At 46.9% G+C, this 17,108-nt stretch overlaps 1 protein-coding gene across 1 annotated transcript; it reads right to left on the bottom strand.

The window, feature by feature from the left end:
- Positions 1-5,522: 5,522 nt before the first annotated feature.
- Positions 5,523-7,011, bottom strand: LOC136543655 (uncharacterized). Its single transcript, XM_066536041.1, has 3 exons — positions 6,634-7,011; positions 6,311-6,532; positions 5,523-6,059 (listed from the first exon to the last, which is right to left on the bottom strand). The coding sequence occupies exons 1-3, from the start codon at positions 7,009-7,011 to the stop codon at positions 5,523-5,525; spliced, it is 1,137 nt and encodes a 378-aa protein (XP_066392138.1).
- Between the last annotated feature and the right edge of the window lie 10,097 nt (positions 7,012-17,108).

The following is a 17,108-nucleotide window of genomic DNA, read 5'->3' on the forward strand; positions in this document are numbered from 1 at the left end:
AGTAGTGACAGGATGATAGCTTCAAAGGTCTAGACAATATTATTAATCTCTCAGTTAAGCTTATTGAAATAAAGAAGCACAAAGTGTATGATATGGTTTAAGAGCTTATCAAATTGGTATTGCTTCTACGCGTGGCAATGGCAACTGGGAAGGGGCAATGGTTTTAGTGAAAACAAAGTTAAGGAATAAGATGGGGTTTAGTGTTTTAGATGATTGTCTAGTCACTTTCGTGAAGTGGGATATTTTCTTTGAAGATGATATACACAAGGCATTCATGTCTCTTCGAAAACGTCGAATAAAACAATCAGAAAAATAGTAATGTAAGTTTGTGGTACTCTTTTATACCTATATTTGAACTATTTATAATGTATATAGTGGTTGATTTCAACTTAATCCTTGAATTTATGGAATCATGTTACAAAATTTATAATTATTATCGTATTGTTAAAATAGATTTCGTGAATTGTATATGGAAGTTTAGCGGCTGAACTTTTGCCATCGCGTCGCACGGTGATGCTTGACGACCTCACTCTCTTCTCCCTCTTCCCCTCCTCTTTCTTCGCATTCCCTTTTTCCAGGAAACGTCCTGACGACACGACCAGACAAGAACAGTCCCATCCGCGTGCATGGATGCCATGCCACCTCGCTCGTCCAAGTCTACTGTCCTACATACACGCGACCAGATGCACGCAGATGATACATCTTTTTTATTTTACATGGTACTCCCTCCGTCCACGAATAATGCAATTCTTAACCAGTATCATGATTTAGTATCTTAAGTTCGATCAATTATAAATAAAAAATATTAATATTTGTGATATCAAATAAATATTATTAGATTAATTATGAAATATATTTTCATAATAAATAATTTTGGAGTCATAAATATGAATAGTATTTACTAGAAATTTGATTAAATATAAACCATTTTTAATGGCACGTAACCCATATTTGCATTTTTTTGGACAGAGGTAGTACATGTATAGCCGACAGCTGATGCCAAGCGCACGGTGTTTGTGGGATCGTTGGTCCGCTGTAGTACAGGGCGTGCAATAATTTGGACTTGGCCGTCCTCGCGCACTGTCCCTCGATAAAGCTAAATTTGACCCTACAGGCATGTACTCCACAAACGTTTAGAGTATTACTGGATATGTATAGAGTAAAAAAAATGATGTTATGTCTCTCTCCTATTATGCACACACAGCCGTATGTGTATCTAAACTAGATATGCAGAGGGCACATGTCTTTCTTTTTTTTTGCATAAGCATCAGGCACATGTCCTTTAGGTCAAATAAATAGTGTCCAACATCCTTGGTGTACGCCGAACGATGATATTCATTTCGATACAAATCTGGTTTCGTATCCAAAGCATTAGCATGTCCGCATCACGCGATAATCATTCATTCGGACAACTTGAGGAACGATTGGCTTTTTAGCCGGTTTCAACGGATTGGCCAAGAAGAATCTAGAAATGCTTCTCGGGAAGGAGCTCGTCTGTTGGCACACTTGGGGCTTTCTAGATCAGTAAGGACACCTTAAATGCCCACAAACGTCGGCGACAAACTTGCAGAATTGAAGATATAGGGGTTCGCCACTAATACAATAATAAGCTTAGGAGACACGGGTGTACTAGATGGGCCTGCGAAATTACCAACCCAACCCATCAAAAACCCTAACCGCATTCCTTAATTGCAGCGCTAGATAGCTTTATCTCCTTCACACCGCCACCACCTCATCTCACACACAATCTCCCCACCCTCTCGATCTTCTCCACAGCTCGATCTCTTGCACCCTCCCACGACCATTGCCACCCCCTCCACCACAGTATCTCTGCCACCACCGCCCCCTCCGAGATGCTAGATCTAGCTGCCTCCCAAGCACCACTGCCTCCGCCGAAGTGCTCCCTATCGTGAGATCCAGAGAGATGGTCCTCGACCCTTCTCGTATCCCCTCGGTCTTCTCCATGATATATGCGTGGCGGAGGTGGAGCAACGAGATCTGGCTGGTTGGGAGGAACGAGAAGCAGTGACCCAGCGAATCAGGCCTTGCATTGTCCCACCTCCACCTATGGTGCTTCCATCTCACCTCCACCTCCACTGATGCCTAGCCTTCGATGTTGGATTAGATTCTCTCTCAATTCTCGCTGGAACGCTCTCCTTTCCTCTCTCGCTATCTGTGGTTTCACGACGAACTCGATGAACAGCACCGTGAACTCGACGAACACGCGTTCAAGCACAGAGACAGCGAATTGGCACAGCGCACAAACTTACTGCCTTTTCTTCTCCTTTTATTGACACACACCATTACAGGCTCGGCAAGGCCACGAACACCATCGCCCACGTCCCGATCTTCTTGCTGCGCCATCCCACAGCCACGGAACGTGGGCGTCAATGCCGGGCCAAGTTTCACCACTCACGCACACTTGCATGGAAAGAAAGACGCGCACGGCACTGAACTGGCCGCGCTCACCGCTAATCTAGGACATGCCTAAAATAGAATACATGCAACACAACAAATTTTATCACAACAATCTCCCCCCTAATTATGTTGCGTTGCTCTTGTGTTGATGATGCCGCTCCGAGCACGCAACTCCTACAGTCGATCGCCTGGAAGCGGCTTCGTGAGCAAGTCCGCTAGCTGATCTCTGGTCCTGACGTAGTCCGTCTCCAAAGTGCCATTGTTGATGCAGTCTCGAATGAAATGATAACGAACATCAATGTGCTTACTCCTTTCGTGAAGCATCGGATTCTTGGTGAGAGCCAGCGCAGACTTGTTGTCGATGTAGAGCAGCGGCGCGACAACCTTCATGTTCACCAGGTCCGCCAGCAACCTGGAAAGCCAAACTCCTTGGCATGCCGCGGTGGCACCGGCGATGTACTCTGCTTCGCACGACGATAGCACCACCACACGCTGTTTCTGTGACTACCAGCTCACAGGGCTCTGGCCGAGGAAGAAGAACGCACCAGAGGTACTCTTCCGATCATCGCAGTCCCTGGCCAGGTTGGCGTCGCTGTAGCCGATCAGCTCCAGTGCACCCTCACCACGTCTATAGACACAGCCGTGAGAGCGCGTACCTGAAATGTACCTGAGGAGATGCTTGACGGCGCTCCAGTGTTCCGTTGTTGGCGCCTCCATGAACCTGCTCACCATGCCCACCGCGAACGCGATGTCTGGACGCGTATGCACCAGGTACCGCAGACTCCCGACGATGCTGCGATACAGTGTGGCATCAACAGGTGGGTTGGAGCTCACCTTGCTCAACTTCAACCGTGGCTCCATGGGAGTGTTGCACGGATTACACCCCTTCAGCCCAGCCCTTTCAATGATCTTGTCAGCGTACGTGCTCTGGCACAACATGATGTCGTTCGTGCTCTGCTGCACCTCGATCCCCAGGTAGTAGTGTAGAGGGCCGAGATCACTCATGCTGAAGAGCCTTGCCATCTCCTCCTTGAAGCATTTGACCTCCGTCTGGTTCGCCCCAACCACAACGAGATCATCCTTGTAGACACCGACGAGTAGCATGTCGTTGCCGGTTTCGCGCACGTACACGGCGTGCTCCGCCGCGCTGCACCTGAACCCAAGTTTTAGCAGGGAGCTGTCTAACTTGGCGTTCCAGGCCCTGGGCGCCTGCCTGAGCCCATACAGCGCCTTGTGTAGCTTGTACACCTTCCGCTCCTTACCCCAGACAACATAGCCCGGTGGCTGCTCGACGTAAACTTCCTCCGCCAGGTCGCCGTTCAAGAACGCTGACTTCACGTCAAGGTGGTGCACCGTCCACCCCTCGATGCGCGGCGATGGCAAGGAGAAACCATACAGATTCTAGACGTGCCACGGGCGTGAACACCTCCTCAAAGTCAACGCCGGCACGCTGCACATACCCCTTCGCCACCAAGCGAGCCTTATGCCTGGTGATGTTGCCATCGGCGTCGCGCTTGATCTTGAACACCCACTTGAGCCCGATCGGCTTCGCTCTAGGCGGTGCTTCAGTGAGCGTCCAAGTCTTGTTGTCAGCAATGGACTTCAGCTCCTCCGCCATTGCCATCTTCCACTCCTTATGACCCGATGCCTCGTCATAGGTGGTGGGTTCCTCATCGACAGCCAGGAGCAGATCGCCATCTGCCACCAGCTCATCGTCGTCGTACAATAGGTTGTCCACGATCCTAAACCGATGTGCGAGCCCCTCGTCGTTGTCTGCATCCAGCGTCTCCAGCGCTGCGGAGGTAGGGGACACGAACTCAACGGGGACCTGATCCTTCTGTGGCAGTTCACCTTGCCATGGTACTAGACCTCCTTGGACTCGTGGCGTGCGCGATGACGACATGGTTGTGGGCGCCGCCGATGAAGCCGATTCCCTAGGCATGGAACCCGGTGGTGTCGAGCCTGGTGGGGTCGGTGCTGCGCCTGGTGATGTAGCGCGACCCCCCGGTGAGGCCGTCGTGGAGCTGGGTCCTACCGGTGTGGCAACGACCGTCTCCTCTTCATCTGGACTCATCCATTCATCCTCCACCACAAAACCCCCTTGCTCAACACTGTTCATGATCTCTCCATTGTCGCCTTCGTCAGATGCGCCCCAGTCCCAGGCTGCTCCTTCTTCATACACCGTGTCGCGCGTGATATGCACACGGTTCGCAGTGGGATCGAACACCCTGTACGCCTTTGATCCCTCCTCATAGCCGATCAGCACCATCTTCTGGCTCTTATCGTCCAGCTTCCCAGCATTTGGCTTTGTGACCTTGACATGAGCCACGCAGCCGAACACACGTAAGAAGTGGACGGCCGGCTTGACACCGTACCACGCCTCATATGGCTTTTGGCCCACTAGGCTCCACGTCGGGGCTCGATTTAGGAGGAAGACAGCTGTCATCACAGCCTCCCCCCAAAGCCAGGCCGGAACGTTCTTGGCCTTCATCATGCTCCGCGCCATGGCGAGCATGGACTGGTTCCTCCGCTCCACCACGCCGTTTTGCTGGGGACTGTACGGCGCGGTCAGGTGACGCTTGATGCCGTGCTTGGTGCAGTACTCGAGGAAGCTCGCCGACACGAACTCCCCCGCATGATCAGTGCATAACGCTTGAATCCGCCGCCCAGCTTCATTCTCGACGCCGACGTGCAGGCGTTTGAACGCGTTCTCGGCGTCCAACTTGTTTGCGAGCAGAACCACCCACATGTACCTGGACATATCATCGATGACGAGCATGATGTACTTCTTACCACTGAGAGTTGGCGGTGTCACCGCGCCACATAGATCGCCATGGATCAACTCCAGGGGCTTGGTGGCGCAGTACTTGGCCGCCTACGGGAACGGCGCTCGACGCTGCTTCCCGGCCAGGCACGCGTCGAGACGTGCTCGATGGAGGGCAGCCCGCGCACCATGCCACCGCTACTCATCTTCTGTAGGGCCTGGAACCCCAGATGGCAGAAACGAGCATGCCACCTCCACTCGTCGTCATCGAAGCTTGCGGCCAGACACACCAGCATGGTCGGCTTGAGTGGGAGGATGTACAGGCGATTAGGCATGCGCTTCACCTTGGCCAGCAGCTTCTGGCTCCCCTTGTCCCACATCCGGAGCACGCTGTCGTTGATGTCGATCTTGTAGCCTGTACGTCGAGCTGCCCGATGCTGAGGATGCTTCTGCAGAGCCGCGGGATGTAGTATACGTCATGGAACGCCTGGTGGCCGCCGTCCTTCGACTCGAACAGGATGGTGCCGCGCCCCGCTATCTCCACTAGGGAGCCATCCCCGAACTTCACGGATCCGATGACACTGTGACTGAGCTCCGAGAAGATGGACGCGTCGCCGGTCATGTGATTCGATGCACCGGTGTCGAGGTACCACTTCAACTCTCCGTGATCACCACCATCCTCCATGTCTGGCATGACCTTGCGTTCGTTGAGGAAGACATGCTCGACGGGGCCTATTCTGTGGATGACCTTCTCCGCCGGGATCACCACGGCCATGTACAGAGAGGCCATCTCCTCCTCCGCCTTGACGAGGTTGGCCTGAGGCTGATTCGCCTGCGCTGCCGCCTCGTCGCGCTTCTTCTTCCGGCACTCCCGCTTCTAGTAACCGGACTTGCCGCAGTAGTGGCAGGCGTCATCATCGCCCTCCCGGCCATTGCCCCCTTTGGGTGGCCCTGAACGCGTTTCCTTTCCGCATTCCTTGCCATGGCCCATACCGCCGCGATGCTTGCCGGAGCCGGCCGGCGCCTTGCCGCGCCCCGTCGACCCGTCGGAGTTGAGGTTGAGGCGGGACGCGAGGCACGCCATCACCTGCTCCTCGGTGAAATACAGCTTGCTGTCGATCTCCTTGCCTCCGCCGCCGCCACCTGAGCCTCCGCCGCCTTTTCCTCTCCCACGATCGAGCCGTTCCTCAACCGCCCCAACAACTCCTCCAAGGAGACTGCCTCAAGATCGAGGAGAGTCTCAATGGCCACTGCAATTTGATGGAAGCGATCTGGAACGGCTTGAAGAAACTTACGGATGATCGTCTCTTCCTCGTAGGCATCACCCAAGATGGCGAGCTGGTCGGTGATCTTGGTGATGCGATACGCGAAGTCATCGATGGTCACACCCCTCCATGAAGGCGAGGCCGTTGAACTCTTTGACGCAGAGTCTGCGCCCTGGCCTTCCGCACCCGATCGACGCCGATGTGGCGTGTCTTCAGTGCGTCCCACGCCGCCTTGGCCGTGGGCTTGTTGGCCATCGTCCCGCGGAGCTCCTCCGGAACCGCCTTACACAGCGTCTCCAGGGCGTTGCGGTCGTCGGTGAAGCTGTTGGTGCTGACATTGATGGCATCCCACAGGTGCCTGCCCTGCAGCATGACGCGCATCAACGCCGCCCAGTCGGTGTAGTTTGTTCTCGTCAGCATTGGCCACCCAGCGTTGTTGCCGAGCTCCTTGACCGTGCGGTGAAGCACCAGCCCACGATCATCCCCGCCGCCACCTCCAGAGTGGCCGCCGGGTGGAGACCAAGACCGCCGCCGCCGCGGTGACCTTGAGTTGTTTCTCGGCATGAATGCTGCGGTGATCACTCGGTGACAATCCCAGCGACGAAATCGGGCTCTGATACCAATTGTTGGATTAGATTCCCTCTCAATTCTTGTTGGAACGCTCTCCTTTCCTCTTTCGCTATCTGTGGTTTCGCGACGAACTCGATGAACAGCGCCGTGAACTCGACGAACACGCGTTCAAGCACAGAGACAGGGAATTGGCGCAGCGCACAAACTTACTCCCTTTTTTTCTCCTTTTATTGACACACACCATTACAGGCTCGGCAAGGCCACGAACACCATCGCCCACATCCCGATCTTCTTGCTGCGCCATCCCACAGCCACGGAACGTGGGCGTCAATGCCGGGCCAAGTTTCACCACTCACGCACACTTGCATGGAAAGAAAGACGTGCACAGCGCTGAACTGGCCGCGCTCACCGCTAATCTAGGACACGCCTAAAATAGAATACATGCAACGCAACAAATTTTATCACAACATTCGATCTCATCCGCTTGTTTTTTGGTAGTTTGATTTGAAGGTGGAGATGCTATTTGACTTGAAGGTGGTGCCATGGATGGCATGGACAAGGAAGATGTGGTGGTGCATTCTCGATGATGACATGGAGGTCAGCCATAGTCAGGCCAAGAGCAGCATTAGATCCATCCTCTAAAGTGCGCGGCCATCAGGGATAACAATGGGATGGTGTGGTCATCAGGCATTCGCGACTTTGGCGAGCAGTGTGCAGCAGGTGGGTGGCACAGAAGAGGATGAGGCCATGGCGTTTGCAGTGTCAATCTGTAATAACTCTTCTGAGTAATAAAAAATCCTCTCTTTTTGCGAAAAATAGGGTGGGCTAAACATCCAATGCAATAAAAATCTCGTGCTTTGGCTAAACTACAAATAAATAGAATAAGTAAATTGATATTGTCTATTCACCCATATTGAACTAGATCCCTAAGGATTGCGTCACTGCTTATATGAAAAGAAATCGAACATTATGACAGACACTAGTAGAAGCTTGTCCCAGTGGTTTGCTCGTGCGGTTTGGTTGCAGATGTGGCAGGTTTGATTCCTTCGTGCTCTACATTTTTTCAAAATTTGTACAGGTATCCCTCAGCAGTCATGCATAGGAAAAGAGAAATAGAACACTCTACGAGACACCATGTGGCGCATGTCCCATTGGTTTGCTCGCTCTGTTTCGTTTCGGATTCAGAGGTGCCAGGTTCGAACATATTTTTTCAATTTATTTACAGGTCTTTTCGCAGAACAGTCCCATAAACAGCAACGGATGTTTGTCCCAGTGGTTTGTGCGCCTCATTTCGTTATAATGAGGTGCCACATTCGAATCCTACGTTGCACATTTTTTCATTACAGGCTTGCTCTCTGGCCAGAGTGAATAAAAAATAACAAAAAACCCAGATTGGCCGCAAGGATCTCCTGTCCCAGTGGTTTGCGCGCTCCGTTTTGTTCCAGACGCGCAAGGTTCGATTCCTGCGCGCCATACTTTTTCAAGTTTGTTATAGGTTTGCTCACGAGGGAGATTGAATAAAAGACACAGAACACTCTAGTAGACAAGAACGGACGCTTGTCCCAGTGGTTTGTACGCTCTGTTTTTAGAGGCAGTTAGGATCGATCTCCATACGCTACATTTTATTTTTCCTGTGTTTTACCTGCAGTGCTAAGAGAGTCCATGCGCTACATTTTTTTTTCCAGTTTTTTACCTATTTTTTTTACCTGAAGTGCTAGGAGAGCTGACATGGACTGCCAGGAGAGGTGACGTGTACTGAGAGAGCAGCTACATAGGATAACAAGATATTTGAAAAAAATTATAATAGTTATATTTTATGCTGATCAACTATTGTCATCAATCTATGTCACAGAGCTCATGCAGAGTATACTGTGACGATATTTATGACAGAGACACGACTTGGTCATAAATAGTTGTCATCCTGTGAACAATCATCATAAACAGCATGTGTTTATGACCAATGTTTTCCTAAACGATAAACGGTCTTTACACGGTCGTCCTTCGTTTAGCGTTTAGGTTGTTTACACGGTGTTTAAACGAAGTTAAACGGTCTAAACGGTTTTATACTTTTTAAAAAAAATACATATAATTATATATGTGCATGTAAAAAATCAAGTATTCTAGCATCTATACATATTTATCCGAGTAAAAATCAATTATTTTGGTATGTATATATATTTATGCATGTGAAAAGAACCAAATATAGATATTTATGCATGTAACATATGAAGTGTACACATTTATAAATATAATAAACTTAAGTTTACAAATTTATCCATACAAAACTGAACTAGATTTACCTCGTGTTTGCCTAAACGGCCATTTAAACAGCTGTTTAGCCCATTTAATGTTGTTTATCTCCGTTCCGTTTAGGCCGTTTTTCCTGTTTTTTGACCGTTTAAACAGTCAACCGTTTAATTTTCGTTTACCCCCTAAACAAAACAGTTTACCACCGTTTACCGTTTACTGGCCGTTTAAACGGCCGTTTAATCCATTTAGGCGAACAGAGTTTATGACAAATAGCTACTCTATCATCTAGTAGTCGTCATAGAAGCCCATATTTCTTGTAGTGCTACCTCGAGGCCAAGGGCAACGTGGCGGTAAGGATGGCAACAGGGCGGGTTCCCAGTGGGTCCCGTGTGTTTTGGACCCGACAGGGGTGGGAGCAGATTTCCAACTGCGGGTCACGGGTTCAGGAACCCAAATTTCGGTGGGTTTAGGGCCGAGTCAAGGTTTTAACCCACGGGTAACCCACAGGGACCTGAACTTTCATAGCCCATCTAAACTTAGAAGGCCCAACCCACATCTAAGAGCAACCCTAAGTATATAATAAGCAGCCATAACAATATTCCCACCAGCCACCCCGCCCCATCCCAACCGCCAGCACCAGGAAGAAGAGGCACTACGTGAGAGCGACCGCGTCTGCGCCTTGCATGGTCATGCCTCCACCTGGCACCGGCATCGCACAGTCATGCCTCCTCCTGGCATCGGCGTCATGTAGTCGCACCGTCGGGACATCTACCCCATGCAGCCACGGACTGGTAGCCCCGAATGCCCCAGCTGCCCCAATAGGCCGGTTCCTTCACCCACTGCTCTGCCCTCTCACCCCATGGTTGCGCGTCCCTTGGCAGTCAGTGCTCAGCTATAGCTTGGTGTAGATGACACCCACTTCCGGTGAAGGGGTGATCGGAAAGAAGGCCCCCGTGAATACTTCCTCGGCCTGCATAGTCCTGCATAGGCACAACAAGTCTTAAGAGACTAGTGCTAGTTGTCCTATGAATGCTGAATATTGTGCCTTATGATATGTGATCTTTGCTGATGATATTGGTTGTAAATTTGTTATACATTCCCACTGAAATAATATGCAACATATGCACCTATGACCTATGCCGATGGAACTCAGGTTTCATGTCCCTATTGAGTTCGGGGCAGGTCCCGATTACCACCTGAATTGTGGTTCAGGGCTGATGCGGGTTTCCTCTTGAGTTTTGGGGGAGGGTCCGTGGATGCTCCACCTAACCAGAACCCACCTCATTGCCATCCCTATGTGGTGGCCAAGGGTACCACTGGCTTCAGCATTTGGTTGCAGCCGTAGAGGTGTGGTGGTGCTAGGCAGAGGATAGCCTTACAACCACATGGGTGAATAGCATATTAAAAAATTTTGCAACAAAACTTAGCAAACCGGTTAGACAATTATGAGGCGAAGCGAGTGTTGCGCTAGCCTACTAAAAATGCAAGCCACCTACCACAATTCTAGTTTATATAGTTTCTATCAACACAATAGCTATGTCACTACACCAAGTTAGTGTGCTCTCAAAAGGCTAACTAAAGAGACACACTATCAAAACTAACAAGCTCTCACAACTAGCTAGACTAAAGAGCTTGACAATTAGTTTGTGGTAATATAAAGAGAGTGAGCAAGATGGTTATACCGCCGTGTTGAGGAAGGAGCCAATCAATCACAAGAATGAATACCAATGAAGACCAATCACCTCAAAATCAAATGATGACACAATGATTTTTTATCGAGGTTCACTTGCTTACCGGCAAGCTAGTCCTCGTTGTGGCGATTCACTCACTTGGAGGTTCACGCGCTAATTGGCATCACACGCCAAATTCTCAATAGGGTGTCGCGCAACCAACACAAACTGAGGATCACACAAGCCACGAGCAATTCACTAGAGTACCTTTTGGCTCTCCACTAGGGAAAGGTCAAGAACCCCTCACAATCACCACGATTGGAGCCAAAGACAATCACCAACCTCTGCTCGACGATCCTCGCTGCTCCAAGCCGTCTAGGTGGTGGTAACCACCAAGAGTAACAAGCGAATCCTACAGTGAAACACGAACACCAAGTGCCTCTAGATGCAAACACTCAAGCAATGCACTTGGATTCTCTCCTAATCTCACAAAGATGATGAATCACTGATGGAGATGAGTGGGAGGGCTTTGGCTAAGCTCATAAGGTTGCTACGTTAATGCAAATGGCTAAGAGGGTGGGGTTGAGCCAACCATGGGACTTAAATAGAGAGCACCCACGAATAGAGCCATTGGGCTCTTCACTGCACTGAACATGGGCCGATCGGACGGGCCGGTTAGATTGACCGGACGCAGGACCCCAGCGTCCGATCATGCGATGCACGCCATGTGTCCCCTCTCTTCAAATACTAAGCGCCTGATCCCAATGGTCAAGTGATGACCAGATGCGTTGCTGCAAAGTGATCGAACGGTAGACCTCAGCGTCTGGTCATTTCCAGTAAGCATCCAGAAGCGAGAAATCACAACCGGACGCGTCCGATCATGCTCGACCGGACACACCCAGCGTCTAGTCACTCAATGTCATCATATGTCAGGCCATGAGCGTCTGGTAAGTTTTCACGCTAGCGTCCGGTCATGAGACCAAAACTGCGCGCCCTCTACTGCCACTGACCGGACGCATCGGTCCAACCGAGACCAGCGTCTGATCACTTATAGTGACCTCCGTCTTTTCTATATAGAGCACCGGTGGCACCGTCGGACTGTCCGCCGGTGAAGTTCCTTACCCTTGCTCAAATGTGCCAACCACCAAGTGTATCACCTTGTGCACATGTGTTAGCATATTTTCACAAATGTTTTCAAGGGTGTTAGCACTCCACTAGATCCTAAATGCATATGCAATGAGTTAGAGCATCTAGTGGCACTTTGATAACCACATTTTGATACAAGTTTCAACCCTCTTAACAGTACGGCTATGTGATCACACTCACTAAGTGTCTCAATCACCACAACAAAATAGCTCCTACCATTTATATCATTGCCTTGAGCCTTTTGTTTTTCTCTTTTTTCTTTTCAAGTCCAAGCACTTGATCATCACCATGGCATCGCCATCATCATGTCATGATCTTCAGTTGCTTCACCACTTGGAATGTGCTACCTATTTCATGATCACTTGATAAACTAGGTTAGCACTTAGGGTTTCATCAATTCACCAAAACTAAACTAGAGCTTTCAATCTCCCCCTTTTTGGTAATTGATGACAACCCTTACATAAAGATATGAATTGAAATTCAATTGAATCCATGTTGCTTGCCCAAGCATATTTACCATGTGTAAAAGGATATGGACAAGTTCCATGAACTCCATATGGTAGCAATTGCCTACATATGTGCTAAGAGTTTGGATTGAAGCTTGCACATATGCTTGGATAGGAAATATAGGAGATAATGTCTACCAAAATGATGCTAAGGTATAAAAGATGGACCTTTGAAGCGTGATACCAATCGGAGTGCACCATTATACCATCCTTAGCACCATGGTTAGCTTGATACCACTTGGAAACACTTGGAAATGAAATCACTAGATAAACTTATGCATGTTAGATTTTCATTTCATCATTCAAACTTACAACTAGCATACACCACACAAGCATGGATATTGAAATTTAAAACTTGTGCCATGCAAGCAAACATATGAAATGCACATTCAAATGCACCATACAAGTTCATGAGCTTGCTCCCCCTACTTGTGTGCTCGCTTCCCCTACTTGTGTGCTAAAAATTTTAAATTGATCCCCTTCCTTTGTCATATCTCTCCCCCTATGTCAAATTTTCCCACTTTGTTGTCTTTTCACAATCTTTGTACACTATTTCTCCCCCTTTGTCATCAAAGTCCACAAATGTTTAAAATGTAGATAGGTTGAGATTATCAATGTTAATCAATGGGGTGAGGATCATTTTCCCAAATTTGATCCAATCTAGATCATTTGCCAAAGATATTTAACTTGGTTTGATCCAAGGATAAGCTTCTTCACACCTCCAAATAAGGGTTATCTTGTACCATGTTGAGTTAGACACTTATAGCTCATTTTTTTAGATCAAACACTAGGTTTACAAGCCCACAAACATGTCATATGCTACCACTAGATCAAAATAAGCATAGAAGCAATAGTGGTACCATACAATCATCAAATTCATTTGATTTTCATGAATGAGCCTATTAAATGTGAAAGATGTCTAGATGCACTAAACATGTCCTTAGCAAGTATGTATGCCATGCCAATCAACTTTTACCTTAGATTGCTCGAAGGAGAGGCATGTCATATAAGTGGGGGTGCATCAACACATATTTGAGAAATCCAATATGTTCAACTCATTCCTTAGCTTGCAAAACCTTTTCTCATCCAATGGCTTGGTGAATATATCGACAAGTTGATCTTCGGTGCCTACACTCTCAATGCAAATATCCCCTTTTTGTTGGTGACCTCTTATGAAATGGTGGTGGACATCAATGTGCTTTGTTCTTGCATGTTGAACCAGATTGTTGGTCAACTTGATTGCACTCTCATTGTCACATAGCAATGGCACTTTCTTGAACTTGATTCCAAAGTCACTCAAAGTGGCCTTCATCCAAAGTATTTGTGCACAACAACTACCGGCGGATATGTATTTGGCTTCGGCGATTGATAATGCAACACTATTTTGCTTCTTTGATGACCATGAAACAAGTGATCTTCCCAACAATTGACATGTGCCCAAGGTGCTCTTCCTTTCAACCTTGCATCCCGCATAATCCGAGTCGGAGTAAACAACTAGCTCAAACTTTGCTCCTTTGGGATACCACAAACTAACATTTTGTGTATGCTTCAAGTACCTCAATATTCTCTTTGTAGCCTTCAAATGACTTTCTCTTGGTGAGGCTTGAAATCTTGCACACATGCATACACTAAACATGACATCCGGCCTTGATGCGGTCACATAGAGTAGGCTTCCAATCATAGACCGATACAATTTTTGATCCACCATATTGTCACTTGCATCACTATCCAAGTTGTCATTTGTTCCCATTGGTGTACTAATGGCTTTACTATCACTTATGCCAAACTTCTTGATCATGTCCTTGATATACTTGCCTTGACTCACAAATGTACCATTCTTCAATTGCTTGATTTGAAGACCAAGGAAGTAGCTTAACTCTCCAATCATGGACATCTCAAACTCATTAGCCATCATCTTTCCAAATTCTTCACAAAAGTCTTGATTGGTTGATCCAAATATGATGTCACCAACATAAATTTGCAACACAAATAAATCTTTTCCAATCTTCTTGATGAAAAGAGTGGTGTCAACCTTGCCCATCATGAACCCTTTAGAGAGTATGAAGTCCCTCAATCTCTCATACCATGCTCTAGGTGCTTGCTTCAAGCCATACAATGCCTTCCTCAACTTGTACACATGGTTGAGCTTCTTATCATCTTCAAAACTGGGAGGTTGCTCAACATATACTTCTTCATTGATGTAACCATTGAGAATTGCACTCTTGACATCTATTTGATAGAGTTTGATGTTGTGGGCACAAGCATAGGCTAGCAAGATTCTAATTGCTTCCAATCTAGCAACCGGGGCATATGTTTCTCCAAAGTCAAGACCTTCAACTTGTGTATAGCCTTGTGCTACCAATCTTGCTTTGTTCCTTACCACTATTCCATCTTGATCTTGCTTGTTTCTAAAGACCCATTTGGTTCCAATCACATTGTGTCCCTTTGGTCTCTCTACCAATTCCCATACTTGATTTTTTGTGAAGTTATTCAATTCTTTGTGCATAGCATTCACCCAATCAACATCCTTCAGTGCTTTATTTATCTTCTTTGATTCAATGGATGACACAAATGAGAAATGCTCACAAAATGAAGCCAATCTTGATCTTGTTTGTACACCTCTAGAAATATCACCAATGATAGTGTCCAATGGATGATCCCTTGCAATATTGGTTGGTTGGAGCATTAGAACTTGATTGCTTGCACTTGCTTGATCATTAGGTTGAGATGATGTGCTAGCCACTTGATCTTGTTCATTATCATGAGAGCCACTTGTGCTAGCTTGATTTGTATTATCTTGCACATTTGAGTTAGAGAGCACTTGTACTTGATCATCTTCATCATCAATCACTTGCCTAGTCCTCAATTCACCAACATCCATGTTCTTCATGACATTTGAAAGTTGAATGCCTCTAACATGTTCCAAGGTCTCATTCTCTACTTGTGAACCCATGGTTTCATCAAATTAAACATTATAAACTTCCTCAAGAGTACCACTATCTAAATTCCAAACTCTATATGCTTTGCTTGTAGTGGAGTAACCAAGTAGGAATCCTTCATCACATTTCTTGTCAAACTTGCCCAATCTAGTGCCTTTATTCAAGATATAGCATTTGTAACCAAAGACCCAAAAATATGCAATGTTGGGCTTTCTACCATTCAAGAGTTCATATGGTGTCTTCTCTTTCAATGGGTGGTAATAGAGGCGGTTGCTACAATAGTAAGCCATGTTGTTAGCTTTGGCCCAAAAAGATTGACTCACATTGTACTCACTAAGCATAGACATTGCCATATCAATGAGTGTTCTATTTTTTCTCTCAACAAGGCCATTTGATTATGGAGTATACTTGGCCAAGAATTGATGTCTAATTCCAAATTTATCACACAACTCATCAATTCTAGTGTTCTTGAACTCGCTACCATTGTCACTTCTAACTCTCTTCATGGTTGTTTCAAACTCATTGTGAATGCCCTTGACAAATGATTTGAATGTTGCAAACACATCACTTTTGTCCACTAGAAAGAATACCCAAGTGTATCTAGTATAATCATCCACTATCATAAAGTCATATTTGTTGCCACCAATGCTAGTGTATTGAGTTGGCCCAAATAAATCCATGTGCAATAACTCAAATGCTTTACTAGTGCTCATCATGCTTTTCTTAGGATGGGTGTTTCCAACTTGTTTTCCATCTTGACAAGAGCTACAAAGCTTATCCTTCTCAAACACAACATCTTTCAAGCCTCTAACCAAGTCATGCTTAACCAATCTGTTCAATTGTTTCATTCCAACATGACCAAGCCTTCTATGCCATAACCAACCCATGCTAGACTTAGTGAACAAACTTGTAGATAATTGAGCTTCACTAGTATTTAAATATCAACCAAGTACAGATTCTCATATCTAAAACCTTTGAAGATCAAATTAGAGCCATCTACACTTATGATCTCTACATCATCTACCCCAAATATGCATTTGAATCCAAGATCACATAATTGAGCCACGGATAGCAAATTGAAGTTCAAGCTCTCTACTAGCAACACATTGGATATGCTCATATCATTGGATATTGCAATCTTACCAAGCCCTTTGACCTTGCCTTTGTCATTGTCACCAATTGTGATACTATCATAACCATCATTGACATTGGTGTTGATTGAGTTGAACATTCTTACATCACTGGTCATGTGTTGAGTGCACGCACTATCAAGAACCAAATGTCTTCCTCCGGCTTTATAATTTACCTACAAAATAAGATCAATTCTTTTTAGGTACCCAAACTTGCTTGGGTCCTTGAAGGTTAGTCACTAAGCTCTTTGGTACCCAAATGGTTTTCTTCTTTAAGCCCATCCATGGTTTATCAATAAACTTAGCCTTTATACCATTTGCACCCTTTGTAAGTACATAGAAAGAATCAAGCTTAATGGAGGATATATTAGCATTTTTGCTCTTCTTGTTGCATTCATGCTCTTTATGACCCACTTGCTTGCAACTAGTGCAAAACCGACCATTGTTCTT

The sequence above is a fragment of the Miscanthus floridulus genome, chromosome 3 (assembly GCF_019320115.1).
Source record: "Miscanthus floridulus cultivar M001 chromosome 3, ASM1932011v1, whole genome shotgun sequence".
In the NCBI taxonomy this organism is placed as follows: domain Eukaryota; kingdom Viridiplantae; phylum Streptophyta; class Magnoliopsida; order Poales; family Poaceae; genus Miscanthus; species Miscanthus floridulus.

Coding starts and splice junctions, on each gene's coding strand:
- LOC136543655 (XM_066536041.1), bottom strand. CDS start 7,011: ATGCCGAGAAACAACTCAAGGTCACCGCGGCGGCGGCGGTCTTGGTCT. Junction 6,533..6,633: donor GCCACATCGGCGTCGATCGG/GTGCGGAAGGCC, acceptor CGCATCACCAAG/ATCACCGACCAGCTCGCCAT. Junction 6,060..6,310: donor CTCAGGTGGCGGCGGCGGAG/GCAAGGAGATCG, acceptor TCCGGTTACTAG/AAGCGGGAGTGCCGGAAGAA.